Source organism: Leguminivora glycinivorella, chromosome 10 (genome assembly GCF_023078275.1).
Source record: "Leguminivora glycinivorella isolate SPB_JAAS2020 chromosome 10, LegGlyc_1.1, whole genome shotgun sequence".
Lineage (NCBI taxonomy): Eukaryota > Metazoa > Arthropoda > Insecta > Lepidoptera > Tortricidae > Leguminivora > Leguminivora glycinivorella.
Window position 1 is genome coordinate 13,733,567 of NC_062980.1, and position 19,801 is coordinate 13,753,367.

Genomic DNA, 19,801 nt, shown 5'->3' on the forward strand with positions numbered 1-19,801 from the left:
ATCCCTAATCATCTATTATATTTCATCGCTTCATTCTTCAGATATAATAAATAACCAGGTAGAGTTTTAGAGAAGCAAGTTTTGCATCCTGTTAATATTTTAATGTTAGGAAGTAATTATAAACAAATATGTAATCAATCACTCTGATTTATTGCAAGGAACAATAGTACCTAAACATATTCTTATGTTTATTTTTATATTTTAATTAACATAATTTTCAATTATTGGAAACAATCATTATTAGATTAATCAGATATATTATTACCGAAGCACACAGCTTTAGCAAACGCATCATTGTTGCCGTCTTGTAACGGCCTATTATAAAATTTTGAAAAAGTCTGAGATTTAGCTGTCCATCCAGCAGCTTTGCGGATGACCTCTATGGACACCCCGTCGGCGCTCGCGGCCGACGTGGACGCGTGCCGCGTGCTGTGCGCGCCGAACCTGGACACGTCCACGCCCGCCGCTGCTAGCACCTGCCGTATCCATCTTCCCACAGTTTGGCTTGTGGCTGCTCTGTGGGGAGTGTTCAGAAACGTTCAAAAATTGTATTTATTTTTGATCCAGGACAGTTACGGAATCCAGCCCCATCCAGCACCAACCAGACCGATCCAGGAGCAATTCAGTGGAGAGCAACGGTATCAGCCAGATTCAACCATCCAGATTCAGATCCAGGAGCAGTCAGCGCAGAAGGAGGAAGCACGAAATAGTGAGATCGTTCCTTGTCCTTCTATTCAATTCACATTCCTATGTTTTTTTGCGACCGCACCGTCCATACATTTTTATTCCAAACACATTCATATTCACTGCTATTCCTTTAAGTGCAAAAAGTAAATTCATTGTCTTCATTGCCATAATTTGGTCAGTACACAGTAGATATACACATTTATTCACAAGCGATATTCATTTTTGTAGGCATGTCCTAACCTTTCAACACATTCCGTAGCAATACATAACATTTAAATTCACAAATACACTTTTAACTTCATACCTAACTTTTATACATTAATCACACATTCATTTCAATAATTCACTATCCTAATTTTCATTTTAAACACTAATAATCTCACGCGAACACGTTATTGAGTCAATTTTTATATCTAACTGCAGATTGCCGGTAAGGTGTAAACAAACTCATTAAGTGATTACATAACCATACGTGCATCTCATATCAGCGTTGCGTTGCATACAAGTTTGAGCGCCTGAGCATTTGTAATAGCAAATTGTATTCATGACATTTAAATTAAATTTATATACTTAGGCAATTCAATTAATTTATTATGTTACAATGTTTTTTGACCAAGATTTACACAAACTTAATCACAAGCGTGAGGTTATTAGAGGCAAACTTACGGCCTTTCAGCAATTTACTTCACATTTGGCAGCCGAGCCACAGTTAAGCGATTTACAGCTTGCTGAATTAAAGCTACGGTTTGATAGGATAGGACATATTTATGACGAATTCAATTCAATACAGACAGATATTGGGATATTGTCTGAGTTAACAGTCGAAGGGGATATCGGAGAGGAGCAAGCTCTCTTTGAAGATGCCTACTTTGCAAGCATGTCGTCTGCACAAGTATTGATTCAAAGATATTCAAAGCCTGGTTCTACTATCAAAGTGTCGACTCAGACTTTGAAAAATAATGTAGATGACAAAATACATAATCTGCAGTCTATATTTCATACACAGGTACGCACATCTGCACCTGAAACTCCCACAGATTCAATTGTTCCCAGGCACAGTTTAACGCCAGAACAAAACGCTTGTGAGGAGCAGTTTCCGAAAGCTGATCCTGACGAGCAACCCATACAGTTAGATGAGTCGCCTTCAGTTCAGGGTACCTCATTTCAGAGTACTTCAGTGGCGTTTTCACATATTGTTCACAAACACAACCCCGATCGTGTGGTGGGAAGACCGAGCAACCCCGTCTACGATCACATCCTTGATGGTTCAGGGTTGCTCAGTTCCATGGTTCGTCGTCACCAAGTATACATCGTAATATACAAATATTACCGACTCACATTCTTTCATGCAGGGCCTCTTTTGAACAGGAAAACGGTGCAGCTTTTAATGGGCACCATATCAAGAGAGCATGAGGCGTTAAGAGGATTCACCCATACATTTATTATTTTTTCACACATTCATACTTACACACATTAACTTACATGTCGTACATCACTGTTTCAAATTACGGCAATTTTTATCCAATTTAATTTCAGTCCCTAAAATCCCTTGATTCCTTCCGATTTCCTCACAGGGCGATCCATTATTTTCATGCACATGCACAGATTGCAGCCCTCAAACTTCACCGGTTCGTGGCAGCTACACTTCGGGAGGTATCCATGGCAGGGACGGCATCGCACGGGTTCTCAACATCATCTACCCTCTCCCTGTCAACACATTATTGAAGTCATAGACTCCAAGGCGGGAGCATGTTCAGAAACGTTCAAAAATTGTATTTATTTTTGATCCTTATTTTCTGTATCACAATTAGCCAATTCATTTCATAATGTTATAAATAATTAATTTCACTTTTTAATAATATTTCAATAATTAATTTAATTCAAAATGCAAAATGTACAAATTCAATAATTATTCAAGGTTTTCTAATATTCAAATTTTAATTTAATAATGTTTCAATCAATTATATTCAAATTGCATATTTTTAAATAAATATTCAGTGCATTGTATACATTTAATCCTAAGTCAAAATCTGTTTATTCATATTTCATTAATTTCATTATGGCAACTTTTAATTCAAATTTGACAGCTTTTAGAGCTTTCGAAAACTTACTGTTACTGTCCATTGTTCCGCTCTCCAACGACAATTCACTGTATCACTTTCTTTGTTCTTTCTCATAATTCGGAGTAAACCAGCTTTAAACTACAGTCCGCTTATCATTTACCACCATCAAGAACACCTGAGCCCAGCGAAGATTAGCCAGGGAGCTTTATACGTCAGTAATAGTGTGCCCTGGTTCCCGGCTCTCTTATTTTGTGTTACCAAAATATAGTCTTTGAGAGTTAGGGCAGGACAAATGCTTAGATTTTCTCTAAAGTAAGGTATATTCAATAGAGGCTGTTCTCGACCAGGTGCAGAGGTTTTTATCAAATCAGGTATTGAAATTTTGATTAAGTTCTCTGTGATATGTATATTTTCAATTTGAATTAATGAGAACGTTTGTACTCGGTGAGCTGTACAAATTGCGAGTAAAATTGCAAGTTTTTTAGTCAATTTCTCAAGGGTAAGTTCAGTATTAGGATACCACGTCAATACTAAATCAAGAACAACTTGTGGATCCCACGTATTATTATATTTTGGCAAACTAGGTTTTAGTCTAAATACACCCTTGAGTAATCTCTTAACACGTTCATCAGAACTAACATTAGGCAGCAAGAGAGCCAACGCAGAGCGATGACTGTTTAATGTTCCGTAAGAACAGCCTTTGTTGAATTCACCTGTCAAGAACGTGAGTATTGACGTAATTGACGGTTCTAGTACTTCTATACTATGTACGTTACAAAACTCCCACCAGAGTTTTAGTGACACATTATATTGTTTTATTGTGTTCTCCGAAAGAGAAGCTAAAGTCAATGGGATCGCTTCCGTAGGAACGCCGCGGCGTGAGAAGGCCTTGCTGATAGCGTCGCGGCAGCCAGGGTAAGGCTGGTGTGCAAGCGGTGGGGTCGTCTGCAATCAGATCGGAGTAATACTTTACTCTGATTGAAATAGATCATGTCTGACACTAGTAAATTCTGCAGCATTGGAAACCAAGGCTGAGAAGGCCAATATGGGAAGACCAAAATTCCTGTTGCTTTATCATCGATAATTTTTCGGATGCATTTCAGTAATAAACAAAATGGTGGGAATGCATAGAAAAACTGCTGGCTCCAATCGAGCGTGAATGCATCTACAGCAAAAGCATCAGGTTCTTGGAACCAAGACACGAATCTGTCACATTTGGTATTGGATCGAGATGCGAAGATGTCTATTTCAGGTTGGCCAAAATGCTTGACAATAGTTTGGAAAGCATGATCTGACAACTCCCATTCGGTATCTGGATTGGACTTCCGTGACGCTTCGTCAGCGCGATTATTTTTCGTATTGACATACGATGCGTATAAAATAATGTCTCGCATCTCGCACCATTGCCAAATTTGTCTACTAAGATCGTTCAGATAGGGAAATTGAATTCCACCCATTCGATTTATATAACTGATAGCAGTAGTATTGTCTATTCTTAGTAAAATGAAGCAATTTGATTCATTGGCTGCAAAGCTCTTTAGACCTAAAAATACTGCTAACAGCTCTAGATAGTTAATGTGGTGTTCGATCTCAGCAGCCTTCCAATGTCCACCGACAGTAATATCACCGCATACTGAACCCCAACCGGTTCTTGATGCGTCTGTGTAAATTTCTAACTTGAAACTTGACGTTCTCATATGTGACGAAGTTGTATATATATTATCTTTCCACCAACGTAAATCATCCAGGATGGTCTCTGGGAGATTTATTTTGGCTTCGTAATTATCGTCATGTTTTTTGAGACTAAGAAATTTATGCCTTTCTAGTAATTTTGTATACAACCAACCATAGTTGGTGGCAGGGCATGCGGAGATGAGAACACCAATTAACTGAGCATACTCTCGAATGGTACATCGAGGTAGCTTCATAAATTTAGTTACTAAACAGTAAATTTTTTCCCGTTTTTCTTGGGGTAAACCCATAGTTAGATTTCGAGAATCAAATATAAATCCGAGAAATTTACAAGTTTGAGAAGGTTGTAAGACACTTTTGTCATTATTTATAATGAAACCTAAGGTTTGTAATAAGTCAATAGTAGCGTTTACGTTACTTAGACACTCGTCATAACTATCACCTATACAGCAAATGTCATCTAGGTAAACTACGGATTTAAATCCTTGTTTTCTTAGATGCGTTACAACCTCCTTCATAATTTTTGTGAACACTTTAGGTGCCACAGACAGCCCATAGGGCATAGCTGTAAATTCGAACATTTCAATTGTATTTGAGCCGTGAGGCACAAATTGAAAACGTAGGTACTTTCGATCTGCTTCACTAACAGGTATAAGTAAATATGCCTCTTTTAAGTCAACTGTGGCTAAAAAGCCATTGTGTGGAATAAGCTTAGAGGCAGTTCGATAGCCCATACAACCATTTCAGTCGCAAAATCTTCAAATCAGTAACTAACTGTCAAATGTGACATAACGCGTGGTAACGGCGTGCAAACAATGCGACCGTATTGATACAATAACAAAATGTAGTCGTCGTGTGCACTCGTTACGGTAACAAAATGTGTACGAATTTGTGGCTGTCAATGTCACTGTCAGAATGACTTTTAACGACACTTTATTAGTCGACGTTTGCACACATAACGGTAACAACATGTGGACGAATTTGTGGCTGTCATTGTCACTGTCAGAACGGTTTCTGACAGTGACATTGACAGAATTTGTACACACATGTGTAGGTCTGATTACCGAACTGCTCCTAAACCACTGTATCCGCAAATGACAATCTGAAATACGAAGGTTTCTCAAACTGTCTTGTGAAGTTGTGGACAGCAACCAGGCTTTGAATCATTTAAATATGAGCGAATTAAATAATAATAAACGACGACGACCATTTAAGCACTCTTCGACATTTTATAGAAATGTGGGAAAGTTATTAAGAAAAGTGCAGAATGATAATACAAATAGATAAGCACTTTATAGTTACTTAATGTATTAAATATATAATTTTTAATTCTTATTGATAAAAATGAAGTGTAGTGTTGCTTTACACAATAAAAGTAGGAATCAAATGAAATAGAGTATTTACTGTGATATTAATAGAATTTCTGTTGCGCAATGATAGTTTTTTTCAGTACAGATGCTGCTTTTTTTAACGCAGTAGTGCGAGCAAATCAAGCAATGATTCATTTCTTGTCTGGTCGAAACTCTTAGCTTAGATTTAGGTACTGAAAATCGTCGTACGATACACGTGGGAAAAGGACATTCACAACTCGTGTCGATTTAAAACACTCCCTTCGTTCGTGTATTAATTTATTGCTACTCGTATCGATTTTCCTCTTTTCCGCACTCGTATCTACAAGTATTTTGTTTGGGTTACAAAAAAAACACATTATTTACTCTACTACGTTTTATTTATGTCTCTTTAACATTACAAATTTGTAGACACTTATCTATACAAAAATCTTGACAAAAGAAGTACAGATCGCTGAAATGAATGTTGATAGTAATATTAATGAAGACTACTTCAACAAGTGTCAATTGTGAAATGCCGCACAATACTAGTTGCTCTATAGAAGACCATAATAATATGATCCCCGATCCTTTACAACCCAGCAGCTCGGTACGCACGTTACAATTTTTTTTTAATCTTCTTTAGTGAGGGCAACTGAGTACGACGGCATATTTAATTGTTTATAAAGTTTGAGGATACCTGAAAAAATGAATACAAGAAGCCATTCTGCTTTCGGTCACGCGTGTACGCTGCGACCATTTTGCGACCGTTTGTTGACCGTTTGGTGACAGTTTGGCGACTGTTTTTTACATGGAATATTACCGTCTTAATCCATATTTTAACAACTTTATTGGTTTTCTAGGCATTATTTTTATTATTTCAGTATAGTATATGCACCAGAGCACTAAAACTTCACCAATCAATATACATAACACACAAACACCGAGTAGTCAATAATATTATTACTGGTTAAACTGGGGTAAATTGATGGCGCGTTGATAAATTTAGACTTATTTTATGAAATCACTCGAGCAATTTAATTGGCCATGGTAATTAGCCCACATTATATTACAAATGCAAACAATATTTATCTTTAACAAATTCTTACGCCATTACATTTTAATGTCAAATGATTTTATTTCTTTTTTACTTTGACGTCTCTGACAGTCGCCATTTGAAAAGAATGAAATGAACGAATGATATTGGGAAAGTAGTCGCCAAACGGTAACAATGTGTGCACGCGTAGTGCACACTTCTGTCACTTCTGTGACCATTTGTGCCTGTTACCAATCGTCCCCATTTGGGTCGCCGCGACTAAACGTCGACCGTACTGCGACTAAGCATTGAGACCCGAAGACCTGTGTGTACACAAAATAGGAGGATTTGCGTAGGAACGGCGACCGATTATGGTTATATGGGAGTCCTCCATTTTAAAATGGGACTTGGTCACAAATTTATTGAATGACTTTAAGTTCAATATAAAACGGCTACTGCCATTAGGCTTTGGTACTAAAAAAGTGCTAGAAATATATTGATCATTTCTATGATCGCATTTTTTGATAGCTCCTAAGCTAATTAATTTATTAATTGCCATACGCATTTCTATGGTATCTTCGGGCGATAAAACATTTTTAGGTACCAAAGGCTGATGTACAGTCTTACATAACGGTATTTTCAATCCCTCTTTTATCCAGGATAAAACAGTAGGGTTATTTGTGATCTTAGACCAACAATCGTAAAATTGTGCTAATCTACCAGCATGTACCTGAGCTACTGGTGTGCTGCAGGTGCTCTCGACTTGGCCGGCGCTGGTTGACGGGTCGCGGCAGCCGTGTTGACGTACGGGCGACGCGTCGCCGGCGGTGGGTTCGTCCTGCGATACCCTCCTCGCCCCCCCCTGTTCGACGAATAACGGGGAGGACCGGACCAGTTTCCCTGTGTGAAGGTCCGAGTGTTCGTCGAATTAGAGGTGCCAGGCTTTGGTGCACTGGCGGTCTTTTTTATTTGTTGACCTTGACGTTCGATAGCCTTACTAGCCTTAATTTTATCCGATAAGGTAATGCCGAAAAGGGATTCGTCCCGCTCGGTGTCTTGAATCACGTGAAGGAAATTTTTCTCCAAGCTCGGCGTGATCAATTTTATTCGGTCCTTTGTAAAGAAATTATGCGACATCCATCACTCAAATATTTGAGGGCTTCAACTTTGTTCTCAGTCTTCAAAAGGACATCCATGGCTCGACTGACAGCTGCTATGCCTTGACCGAGTTGTTGTTGTACGGCGACATATTTTTTGTCCCGTCCACGTACTACCTCTGTTACAGCGGCCGCTATCTCGGCGTTAAGCTTGGGCGCTTGTAATAATTTACAGTTAATAGGAACTAGATGTTCCTTAAGGAGTGTATCCTTATTGTCTTTCGCCAAACCTTTCTTTAAAATAGGTAGCCATAAATTGGCGAGACTATCATGAACGCTTGTTCCGTAGTCAGGCGTTTCGGAGGTAGATTCACCGAGCGCTGCAAGCAGCGTAGGGTCAAGGGGCGGCTGATCGGAGCCCTCAGTGGCCGGCGGCGCGGGCTGCGCGGGCGCGTCGACTTGGTCAGGCACCGGCGCGGCCGGGTCCGCTGGCGCGGCCGTTTCGGCGGGCACGGCCGGGGCGGGCTCTTCCTCTGGAGGAGTCCCTTCTTCATAAACGCCAGGATCGTAATCCATATTTTCAACCTCTAGACCTTGGTCTAGGTTTTGTAGGTGATGTTCACCTAAAAAGAAAATTAAAATCAGAACCTGATGAGGTTATTAATACCACCAATCAATATTGTCTCGCAGACAATATTATGATGAACGTGTATATCTAATTTAGATTTCACGTATTTTTGTAATTTAATAATTGAAATCAACTCGCAGTTGATCTCGTCACAGTTAACTCGCAGTTAACCCTGACAAAAATATTGAATTATATAGTTTTGTACTATATTTTATAATCGGAATCAACTCGCAGTCGATTCCGATTGTCACAGTTAACTCGCAGTTAACCGCGACAATATTAAAATTCAAGAGGGTAGGTAGATAATAAATACACTTATTAATTTTGAGACCTACCTTGTTCACTGACATCCGACTCGTTTGAAGATAACACGGATTGATGTCTACGACGTTTCTTTCTAACGTCACTTCTAACTTCTAAATCTTGAAGTTTCCTCTTGTATCGTTCAATTTTTTCACGAACACTACGCTTAGGCTTCGGCATCTTTGCGAAGGTGTGCTCGTTGCCATGCACGAAAAAGGAATGAGGTCAGAATATGGCGACTAGAACTTGTTGGGTCGGTTAGGAGTGGGGAATGTGGGGATGGAATAAAAAGTCAATACACTTACTTTTAAAATAAAAATCTTTATTTTACTCTGAAAATCGTGTTACGTTGCCTAGCAAGTTAAAGAAACTACCTGGTTATTTATTATATCTGAAGAATGAAGCGATGAAATATAAGTAAAAGTTGCTCGCGTGACTAAAGAAACAACCTGTACCTACATATAAGTATTTTAGAACATATTCTATTTTACATATGTACTTAATATAGTCATAATAGATAAATATTATACAACATTTGGTAGACATGTAGGTAAGTAGGTACTATTGGGACCGTGCGCGACGACACGCCACAGTGACAGGTGACCATTATGGACAATATTGTAACCGCTGTCAAGCGAGAAGTAAGTAAACATTGTGAAAACATTAATGAAATCTTGTGTTATTTTACTACATTAGACAATTTTGGACGATGGTGGTTACAACATTATCGCCAATAACATTAAAATTGTTGTTTTCAGTGAGAAATTAACAAACTGGTGACTAAAAGTACTAAAACGGGGTTTCGTGCCATCGCTCACGAAATCATTTTCCAACCTGAGACGATGAATAAAGGCAAGAAATTGGTGCTAGCTGGGAATTTTCTACAGATTGAAGACATTATTCCACCATTTGTACCTATGTGCAATAAAGTATAAATAAATCATTGGCTTTTGAAATTGTTGATCAGTTCACTGCTATGCTACTTATGTCATTTTCATAGGTTAACTATTATAAGTAGGTATTGTATGGGCTGCTAGTGCTCCGTACACCAATTATATTCTGTTAGTTGCTTGATGTAATGATAACACTCACTATTGCCGAAACACTTTATTGTCACTAAAATACCTTAAGTATAAAAGCGCGAAATAATGAATGAAAATGCTAATGAGAACACGCGTGATGGGCGGTAATTATGCACGTGAACTGACTCGTATTCTAATGCTTTACGCAATTGTAAGTAATTTCGCTGAGATGGCAATGTGCGGTATGTGGACCGTACATGCTGCCCCGCGAGAGAAGCGAGAGATGAGGATGATACAAATTTGATGATAAAAGCAATTGATACAATATAAATTTAAAAACGTATGATCACTGTCTTGATACGTAATGTTAATTTAAGACGGGTGAAGTTCCTCTATGTTGCTTCGACGTCTTATGTATGCTGAGAGTGTTGGGTGTCGTCTTAACTTCCAAGTTAATAGGTGTCTCGTGCCTGGATGAGTGACTCAGGATTCGTGGTTGAATTTGTGGAGTGTTAGTTACGACGGTAGATATTGTCTGTTCCTGAAGTGCTGAATGAATATCGGCGCTTCCGCTACGGCGACGGCGCAAGCGGCGCCAGATGACTGCTTCTGTTGCTATGAGCGCAGCCAGCAGTAGTAGGTAAATTATGGAGAATTGATGCACGTCGTGGTACGAGATGTCGCCTTGTAGTGCTGTCTCTGTCTTCATTTGTTTGATTTGAGTTCGGATTTGCTCAAGCTCAACTCTGTTATAGTAAGGCGGCGGAATTGAAAAAAGTCGTCTAGTTTTGAAGTTGATGTGACTGGAGAGTATACTGCTGACAAGTAGTATTGTTGTAATCGGTAGACTTTACTGAGTACGAAATAATGACTTGTCGCATTCTCAGACTGTGGGGGGGTTAACTATGACGTCACAAAGATCGCGGTCCCGGGTTTCAATTTTTTGCCAATTTGTCTAGAACCCCTTATCCAATTTTGAAAAACCGGCCAAGAGCGTGTCGGGCCACGCTCAGTGTAGGGTTCCGTAGTTTACCGTATTTTTCTCAAAAACTACTGAACCTATCAAGTTCAAAACAATTTTCCTAGAAAGTCTTTATAAAGTTCTACTTTTGTGATTTTTTTCATATTTTTTAAACATATGGTTCAAAAGTTAGAGGGGGGGGACGCACTTTTTTTTCCTTTAGGAGCGATTATTTCCGAAAATATAAATATTATCAAAAAACGATGTTAGCAAACCCTTATTCATTTTTAAATACCTATCAAACAATATATCACACGTTAGGGTTGGAATGAAAAAAAAATTCAGCCCCGACTTTACATGTAGGGGGAGTACCCTAATAAAACATTTTTTTCCATTTTTTATTTTTGCACTTTGTCGGCGTGATTCATATACATATTGGTACCAAATTTCAGCTTTCTAGTACTAACGGTTACTGAGATTATCCGCGGACGGACGGACGGACGGACGGACGGACGGACAGACAGACATGGCGAAACTATAAGGGTTCCTAGTTGACTACGGAACCCTAAAAATGAGGTGTTGATTGAAAGCGTATAACATGCTAATTAAGATTTCTTATATGTGAAAAGTATAGTTTTGTTAGTTATTTTTTAATTAACAATAATGCAAAAAATACTTTTTTTTTACTCTCTTTTTTGATTTTTGTGACTCAAAAAGGCAATGAAAACGGCCACTTAGCTAAAAAATATGTTATATAAATCATTTAGCTACATTATTAAGCTATCTGCTGCTTTTAAAATTTCTACGATCGGATAATAAATAAGCAAACTACAAGAACATACCTGTAGGCGGGGAGTACCGCTTGACACGCGTTCCCATACATTCGGCGTCTACCAAATTACACCTCGCGCAAAATTCGTTTCAAGCAGATATACCTCTAATCTTATTCATCGTAACCTATCAATATTGCTATTATTTGAAAGTACAATTAAAGTCCTTTAAGAAACAATGTCAACCATTTTCTTAAAATCAATAATCGTCAGTCTACGGTGGTTACAAAAAAAAAAGCGGGGATGCAATTTGACTGGTTCCCTAGGTTTGATACCCTAGACGAGTTTAAAAGGGGAGGTAAAGGTGACATATGGGTTGTTCTCTGGTCTGAAAGCTACACAGAGGGCCAGGGGAGGAAAAACTAGGGGTTAAGTTTAGATTTAAGTTATTTTTTCTTTTATTTGTTGATTTTATTGTGTTTAATTTTTTTGTAATTTTATCAAGAATACACGCTGGTTTCTTTTTGTGAAAATGCCCTTTTTTATGAAAAATGCGATGAATTTCATGGCATTTTCCGATAGAGACTAAAATTAACTTTCAAATAAGGCCACATAGTCATACTTTTACTTATATAATATTAAGGGTAATAGCCCCGGCGGAGTAGTGCAAGCGGGACAGCAGTGTAGCAATCCATAGACCTGACTTCACTGGTTCCTCAGTGCCACACATAGTCTTACGAGGCGGCCTGCGTGCCCTGCTCTCTAATATGTGGGTCAATACTGCTTCAACGCAAACGATTGAGATGTGTGATTTTTTTGACACTGAGTGTATTTGCAGGAGCTGCATGTACTTAACAAGTGTACCCCAACAACTATTTCATATTTATTGATAATAAATATGCTCTTAATCTTATCTTGACTTCTGTTGAATAATTATGTTTTGAGAAAAGTGGCTAAAAGTGATGATTATAATTACTAAAACATTATAAGTAACTTCATTTTAGTGATTTAATGCGTATAACGACCGAAGTCCAATCGTTTTGATTTTACGATTACTTTTTAATACCTACTGGGTCAAAAAACCGCACCTCTAAGTCGTTTGAGTTCAAACGGTATTACTTGGTATTACCCTTAATATTATATAAGTAAAAGTATGACTATGTGGCCTTATTTGAAAGTTAATTTTAGTCTCTATCGGAAAATGCCATGAAAGTCATCACATTTCTCATAAAAAAGAATTTTCAGCAAAAGAAACCAACGTGTACCCTTGATAAAATTACAAAAAAAAATTAAACACAATAAAATCAACAAATAAAAGAAAAAATAACTTAAAACTAAACTTAAACCCTAGTTTTTTCTCCCCTGACCCTCTGTGTAGCTTTTAGGCCAGAGAACAACCCATATGTCACCTTTACCTCCCCTTTTAAACTCGTCTAGGTATCAAACCTAGGAAACCAGTCAAATTGCATACCCACTTTTTTCCTTTGTAACCACCGCAGACTGGCGATTATTGATTTTAAGAAAATGATTGAAATTGTTTCTTAAAGTACTTTAATGGTACTTTCAAATGGTACCAATATTGATAGGTTACGATGAATAAGATTAGAGGTATATCTGCTTGAAACGAATTTTGCGCGAGGTGTAATTTGGTAGACGCCGAATGTATGGGAACGCGTGTCAAGCGGTACTTCCCGCCTACAGGTATGTGCTTGTAGTTTGCTTATTTATTATCCGATCGTAGAAATTTCAAAAGCAACAGATAGCTTAATAATGTAGCTAAATGATTTATTTAACATACTTTTTAGCTAAGTGGCCGTTTTCATTGCCTTTTTGAGTCACAAAAATCAAAAAAGAAAGTAAAAAAAGTATTTTTTGCATTATTGTTAATTAAAAAATAACTAACAAAACTATACTTTTCACATATAAGAAATCTTAATCAGCATGTTATACGCTTTCAATCGACACCTCATTTTTCAAAATTGGATAAGGGGTTCTAAACAAATTGGCAAAAAATTGAAACCCGGGACCACGATCTTTGTGACGTCATAGTTAACCCCCCCACAGTCTGAGAATGCGACAAGTCATTATTTCGTACTCAGTAAAGTCTAGCGATCACAACGATACCACTTGTCAGCAGTATACTCTCCAGTCACATCAACTTTTTCCGAGACCCTCTCGCCGCTCTACTATTATCTGTGATATTTATATCGGATAATGGGAGTGAAATATTTAAAATATGATTTATTTGAGCTATTTCTGGGGTGTAAATGTCTGATGTAGCCTTAATTTCACTCCATTGTTCCTTATGTGATAATACAGTGAAGTCCACGCCCTTGATGACGCAGCTCTGGCCGAGTACGATTACCCCGACCTTTTCTGTCTGTGTTGCAGTAACTTGATCGTCGCATATGATTCGCATAGTGCATTTATCACAACAGTAGTACAAATAAGTGTTTAACTTATTTAATTCTGTCCAACTATTTCGGCATGCTGTGATTGTTGTTTCACATTTGTTTGTGATCTGATCTTTGATACAGAGACTTTCATCCGGCTCGAAGGACCAAATTGATGTATGGGCTGCTAGTGCTCCGTACACCAATTATATTCTGTTAGTTGCTTGATGTAATGATAACACTCACTATTGCCGAAACACTTTATTGTCACTAAAATACCTTAAGTATAAAAGCGCGAAATAATGAATGAAAATGCTATTGAGAACACGCGTGATGGGCGGTAATTATGCACGTGAACTGACTCGTATTCTAATGCTTTACGCAATTGTAAGTAATTTCGCTGAGATGGCAATGTGCGGTATGTGGACCGTACAGGTATTATAAATATCATTTACAGGGTACAGGGTTTATTGTAAAATAAAAACAAACTATCTATAATAACTTTAAATTATAATATTTATACATCACAAAAACTTGTTTCATTTACTTGAAAATATTGGAGGTTTACCAGATATCACATTAAATATTTATGTAATCATCAATGCGATGAAATAAGTTCTAAGGAATTTGATTTAAAATGTGATAAGCCTTCAGTGGATGGACTGCTTCGGTTTCTATTGTTCTCGTTCTCCTTCGTCCCATTGAAACCTCGATATTTACGCATTTTCGTCAATCGGTTTTACACAGGAGCACACATGAGTAAACAAATAATAATTATTTGTTATACAAGGGGGCAAAGTTGTATTTTAACGCCGAGTGTGGAATTGAGAAACGAGCAAGTGAAAGGATTCTATAGTTGAACCACGAGCGAAGCAAGTGGTTCGAGAATAGAATCCTGAACTTGCGAGTTTTTTAACACACAAGAAGTAAAATACATTTGCACCCGAGTGTAACACAAAACTTTTCCCCTCACTATAGCGAGGAAACTACAACGCAAAACATGCGTTTATCACTGCTTCCAGTAGTTCCACAGGTGGTAAATCATCTTTATTACTAGATTCACCTACTGTTATCAATTTTAAAGCAGTTAATTTGACTTTATTCAAGGTCAAATTACTTTACCCACTAGTGGATAAAATGCGTTTTTACTGGTATTAAAGGACAAAACACGTGTTTCCGAGCCAGTGAGGGGAAAAATTATTTTGGAACATGACTGGGATTGGCTTCCACGTCGGCTTTTCTACCTCCAATAAAATTTGCACTATAAATTAACCGTAAATTCAATTCAATACGTGTATCAAATGATTAGGCACTTTAAGTAAAACTTCAGAGATTGGACGACATTTTTTTTCTTACGGCAACTATTCACTTAAACGGTGGTTTCGTTTCCACCACGGTCTTGGAAATAGCTAGAATTTAGTCGCTATTTTTCTTGGAGTTATTACAATTCGCCATAACAAATTTTACTAGGCCCATATTAAATTTATCTCAAAAACGATATGAAGATGTTTACTGCAATATGGATTTGACAGCGTATGTCAGGGACTAAGATGTCAATTTTGGCCGTAGTGAGCGCTGTGATCGTTTTAGCTACCCCCTCCACCCGCTTTGCACCCTGCCAATACCTAAATGAATACCTACTATAAATTGAAATAGATATCATACACGAAAGAAAAAACGACATGGCCCACTGGTGGCCGAGCCGGGAATCGAACCCAGGTCTTCAGCTTACGCGGCTAACGTCTTTACCACTAGACCACCCGCCCGCCGTGGTACCCGACGAAATTTCTCTAAGTAGTGTAGGTATGTTATCTCTGATAAGGCTATTAGGCGCCTTTTGGCCAACTCTAAGGGCGAGCAATTAGTGCTTGCACCACGTGTTACCCATTAGTAATCAACACAATTAATAAAACACGGTTTGGTAATGGGCCATTACCAAACCGTGTTTTGTTATTTGTGTTGAGTTATGAACAACTGAACTATTTATGTTAAGTAGTTTTAAATTGTATGTTCTACTTATAACAATGGTAAATAGTCTAGTAATAAATATAACATTTTGTGATTTGCAACAAAAGTACAAGCGCCATTTTGTTACTATGGAACAAATAATTTAACTATTTCACAACCAAATTGCTTACGAATCTATAACATCTAGTTGGTTGCAAACACAAAAATGTTTTGTAATAATTAAATAATCCTACATTTACTTAGTAATTAAACTGTTCAATTATTTTCTGAATTGATTTATTTATTAGTAGTCAAACTGTTCATCAACTGGTAACTAATTTAATTTGTTGACGTGTTACAGTACTTAGGTTGTTAATCAGAAAGTTTAGTCTGGTAACTAATAACAAAACTGTTTAGCTACAAGTAGCTCGACCAATTTAGTAATCTATAATTAAAATGGTAATTCCACTATATTTTGTTAGTTAAACGTCGGATCAAATAGCTACCAGTCCATCCGGCAATTAACTTAGTACAAAAAGGGACGATATCAATGAATCCGTCCTTAAATTAATCAACGAGAGTATAGTAAAATCACATTGTATTGAAATGAATTGTAACAACACCTTTTAGTAGCCTTACCCGATCACTTATTACGATTCAGTTTAAGTTTTTAGCTCCGTCCTGTAGCAATTCCGTTTAGGTCCTAAACTGAATCTTAGATAATATTCGTATATTATCAGTATATTAAGCTTCCTACCGTTATTTGAAGCCTATTTTATTATATTTGAGAGAGCAATCCTGTTAACAGATGACGTAGCGGTTCACATATTAGCTGACAGTAGTCGCCATTATCCCCACCACCAGTTTTACCCTTCCAGTTTTATCCCCTCACCACCGGGCGGTGGCGCCTACGGGCGCCGTTTGCCTCATTGGCGTTCTGTTCTTCGGAGCGTACGGTTCACTACAAAAAATTCTTAGAATTTCTGAGATTCTTAGAATTTTTTGTAAGTAAAAAATATGTAATATTTTACAAAATATTTCATATTTTAACGGTTTTACCGTTCGATTATAAATAATAAAACGTGACGGACATTCCTTGTCCGTCGCAATATTTTTAGATAAGCTGCCATTTCGAGCGCAGCGAAGGCGTCGCGGTAAGTAAGCGACGAGCATTTGTTTTACTTTATTTACAGTGAATCGGTTCGCCATAAGCACGGATCAGGTCATTGAGAATTGAGACAGTTTAAATTAGACCACGATTTCATAAATCGTTCGTTAGTTATAAAAAGGCGTCATAATTTATAAGTTGTTAAATGGTCGCGGTCTCATTCCTGAATGAGCATATTTTGCAGAAATGTCTGTTTGATGTAAAGTTTACGTTCTTAACGGTTGCTAAGTAATTAAACTTTTTGCACAAGCCTGCGCAAGGATAAAGTGCATCCTATTAGGATACTTGATTACTATTTTGTGAGGGACGCTTAAATTTTTATGACCTGATATTTTCCGTGCATATCCCCAGTATTATTACTATGCAGGCTATGGCGTGTAACAGTGATTGCTTTCAAAATTTTGATAGTCTCGCAAGAAGCTAAGATGCAATTCATTAACGATTAAGTAGATAAAACCTAGGACACGTTTAAAACCTTGTTGTATCAACTTGTAAAGGTTCTAGTGTCATATTGGATTCCCTATTGGGGTCCGGTCTATTATGTTATTTTCTTCATTCTTAATTAAAGAGTGCCTACTATTGATGCATCGTTCTAAGTGTAAGCGTTGAATAAAATTCCGGTACTAATAATAATAATAGACTTACTGGAAATTTGCTACTCTAGCTAAAGTAAAAGATTTTGAGTGAAACCACCCGTATGTGATATAAAATTGTAATGTGATATACATGCTTTTCTATGTCTAAAAAATGGCTATTTCACCCTATGTCTATAGTGTGAGGTCTGAGATTTACCAGAATAACCATTATTATTTAAAGTAGGTACCTACTCTGTTGTAAATTACCACATACAGGGGAGTCACTATTGATCTTTTGCTTCTATCCAAATAGGATTTATAAATAAATAGTAAGTAGCTGTCTGCTGATTTAAGTACACAAGTTGTTGTGCAATAAATTTATTATTATTCTGCTGCGCAAGCAGATGTGTTGACTATGCAGTATTTGTATCAGCTCATATCCTAGATTTGGCGTTACAAAGAAAAGACCCGAAATTTGTTTTTTATTCGAATACCTACTCTAATAATTTCCGCTTGCGCAAGGCGTAAAGAGACATCATTATAATAACATTGTTGCTTGGGATATCCATTGAGACCATTTGCGAGGCTGGGCAAATGTTAGCGGGAAAATGCGTGTAAATAGGAAAGTTTCCGCCAAGCCTATGTATCTAATCGTAATTACTCGTACTTCCGTCTGCGCAAGACGTGTAAGTATTTCTACTTACCCAACAAATAACAAGCCTGCGCAAGGCCTTTGTTTGTTATTTTTTGTTATTTGACTGCTACACTAGCAGACGAAATAAAAGAAAGGAGCCTATGAGACTATCTATCTAGTGTAATGAATTACCAATAATATAGCAAGCCCGTCCTGGCCTGCGCAATGTAGCGTGATCATAGAACTTGCCTTTTTATAAAATTTTATCTGCCATTCCATAATATTCATAATTTGCCTGCGTAAGGCGTGTGAATATTATGAATATATTGTGAATATTCAGCCAACGAAACATAATCTCTGAAGAGATTTTGGCCGTCACGGCTATAGCCTCCGCAGGGCGTGTTAAACTTACAACTCAGCTCTCTGCTAGAACTATCAGGAACCGGATATTCTTAAATTAATGTAAACAGCATTCTTAAACTGTTTTTGCAGGGTTTAAGTAGGTAAGCAAGATATGATAAACAAGTGCTTTGATAATGCAAGTAGTATTTGCTTCGGCAGTACATATACTTAAATTGGAATGACAGAATATTAGCATAGCCCCTGCGTATAGGGAAGACCCGCAAAGTGGTTAATTAAGCGTCTGGCCATATTACAATAACATAAATATATGCTTCCGCAAAGCAACCATAAGTCATATACTGTGTATTATTGCGTATCGGGCTACTACCACGAAAACGCATGCTATTAAGTAAATATACATTTCAAATACAAATCATCATATTCATGAAATATCTAACCTAACCTAACCTATTCAGCCGCCAGCGACTAGCTAAGCGAACTTACCGGTCAATGGCTCCTTTCAACCACATATATATTGCCGGCTCCGCTAGCAGCGTGAAGCTCGCACTAGCGCTGAAACCAGCACCAGGGGCGGCTCACTCCGCATTTCTTCCATACATTCCGGCGGCCGCGAGTTCGCGGCTCATAAAGTTTGACGACCTTGTCGCTGCGCAATAGAACTCAATGTCGTATGCAGTCCATTGACAGGTTGTTGACAGTGAGCCTTCTGTACTTGTACTTTTATATATTCTGTGCCAGCACCAAATCAATGACTTTGAATACAAGTCACGTGGAACGGGATGAGCCTAGTTCCTTATTAAATAAAGGTTGGATTAGTGGGTGTAATCTTCGTAATCCAGCTTGCCTGGTAAAAGTGGTAAATAACCAAATTGTTCCAATATCTAAGATTGTGGTAATCTATACTGGAACTGAGTAATTGGCTTGCAAAAACCTGACAATTTGTGTTGACTATCAAATTCACGTCATCAAAGACTCAGATCTTTAACCCTTTATTAATTTCCTATGAGTTAGACACTTCACTTCCTTCTGTGGACATAATAATATATAAGGTTGTACCCCGCTGTATGTGAATATAACGTTGGAATTCTTTAACCTTCCACGTATAATATATATAAGAACAATTTGGATGTTTAC

General features: G+C 37.6%; 1 protein-coding gene across 1 annotated transcript; it reads right to left on the reverse strand.

Annotated features, from left to right (window-relative positions):
- Positions 1 to 7,909: 7,909 nt before the first annotated feature.
- LOC125230390 lies at positions 7,910 to 9,079 on the reverse strand. The gene is made up of 2 exons (XM_048135528.1): positions 8,867 to 9,079; positions 7,910 to 8,526 (listed from the first exon to the last, which is right to left on the reverse strand). Exons 1-2 carry the CDS (start codon positions 9,012 to 9,014, stop codon positions 7,910 to 7,912), a joined length of 765 nt encoding a protein of 254 aa, XP_047991485.1. The 5' UTR covers positions 9,015 to 9,079.
- Positions 9,080 to 19,801: the final 10,722 nt, after the last annotated feature.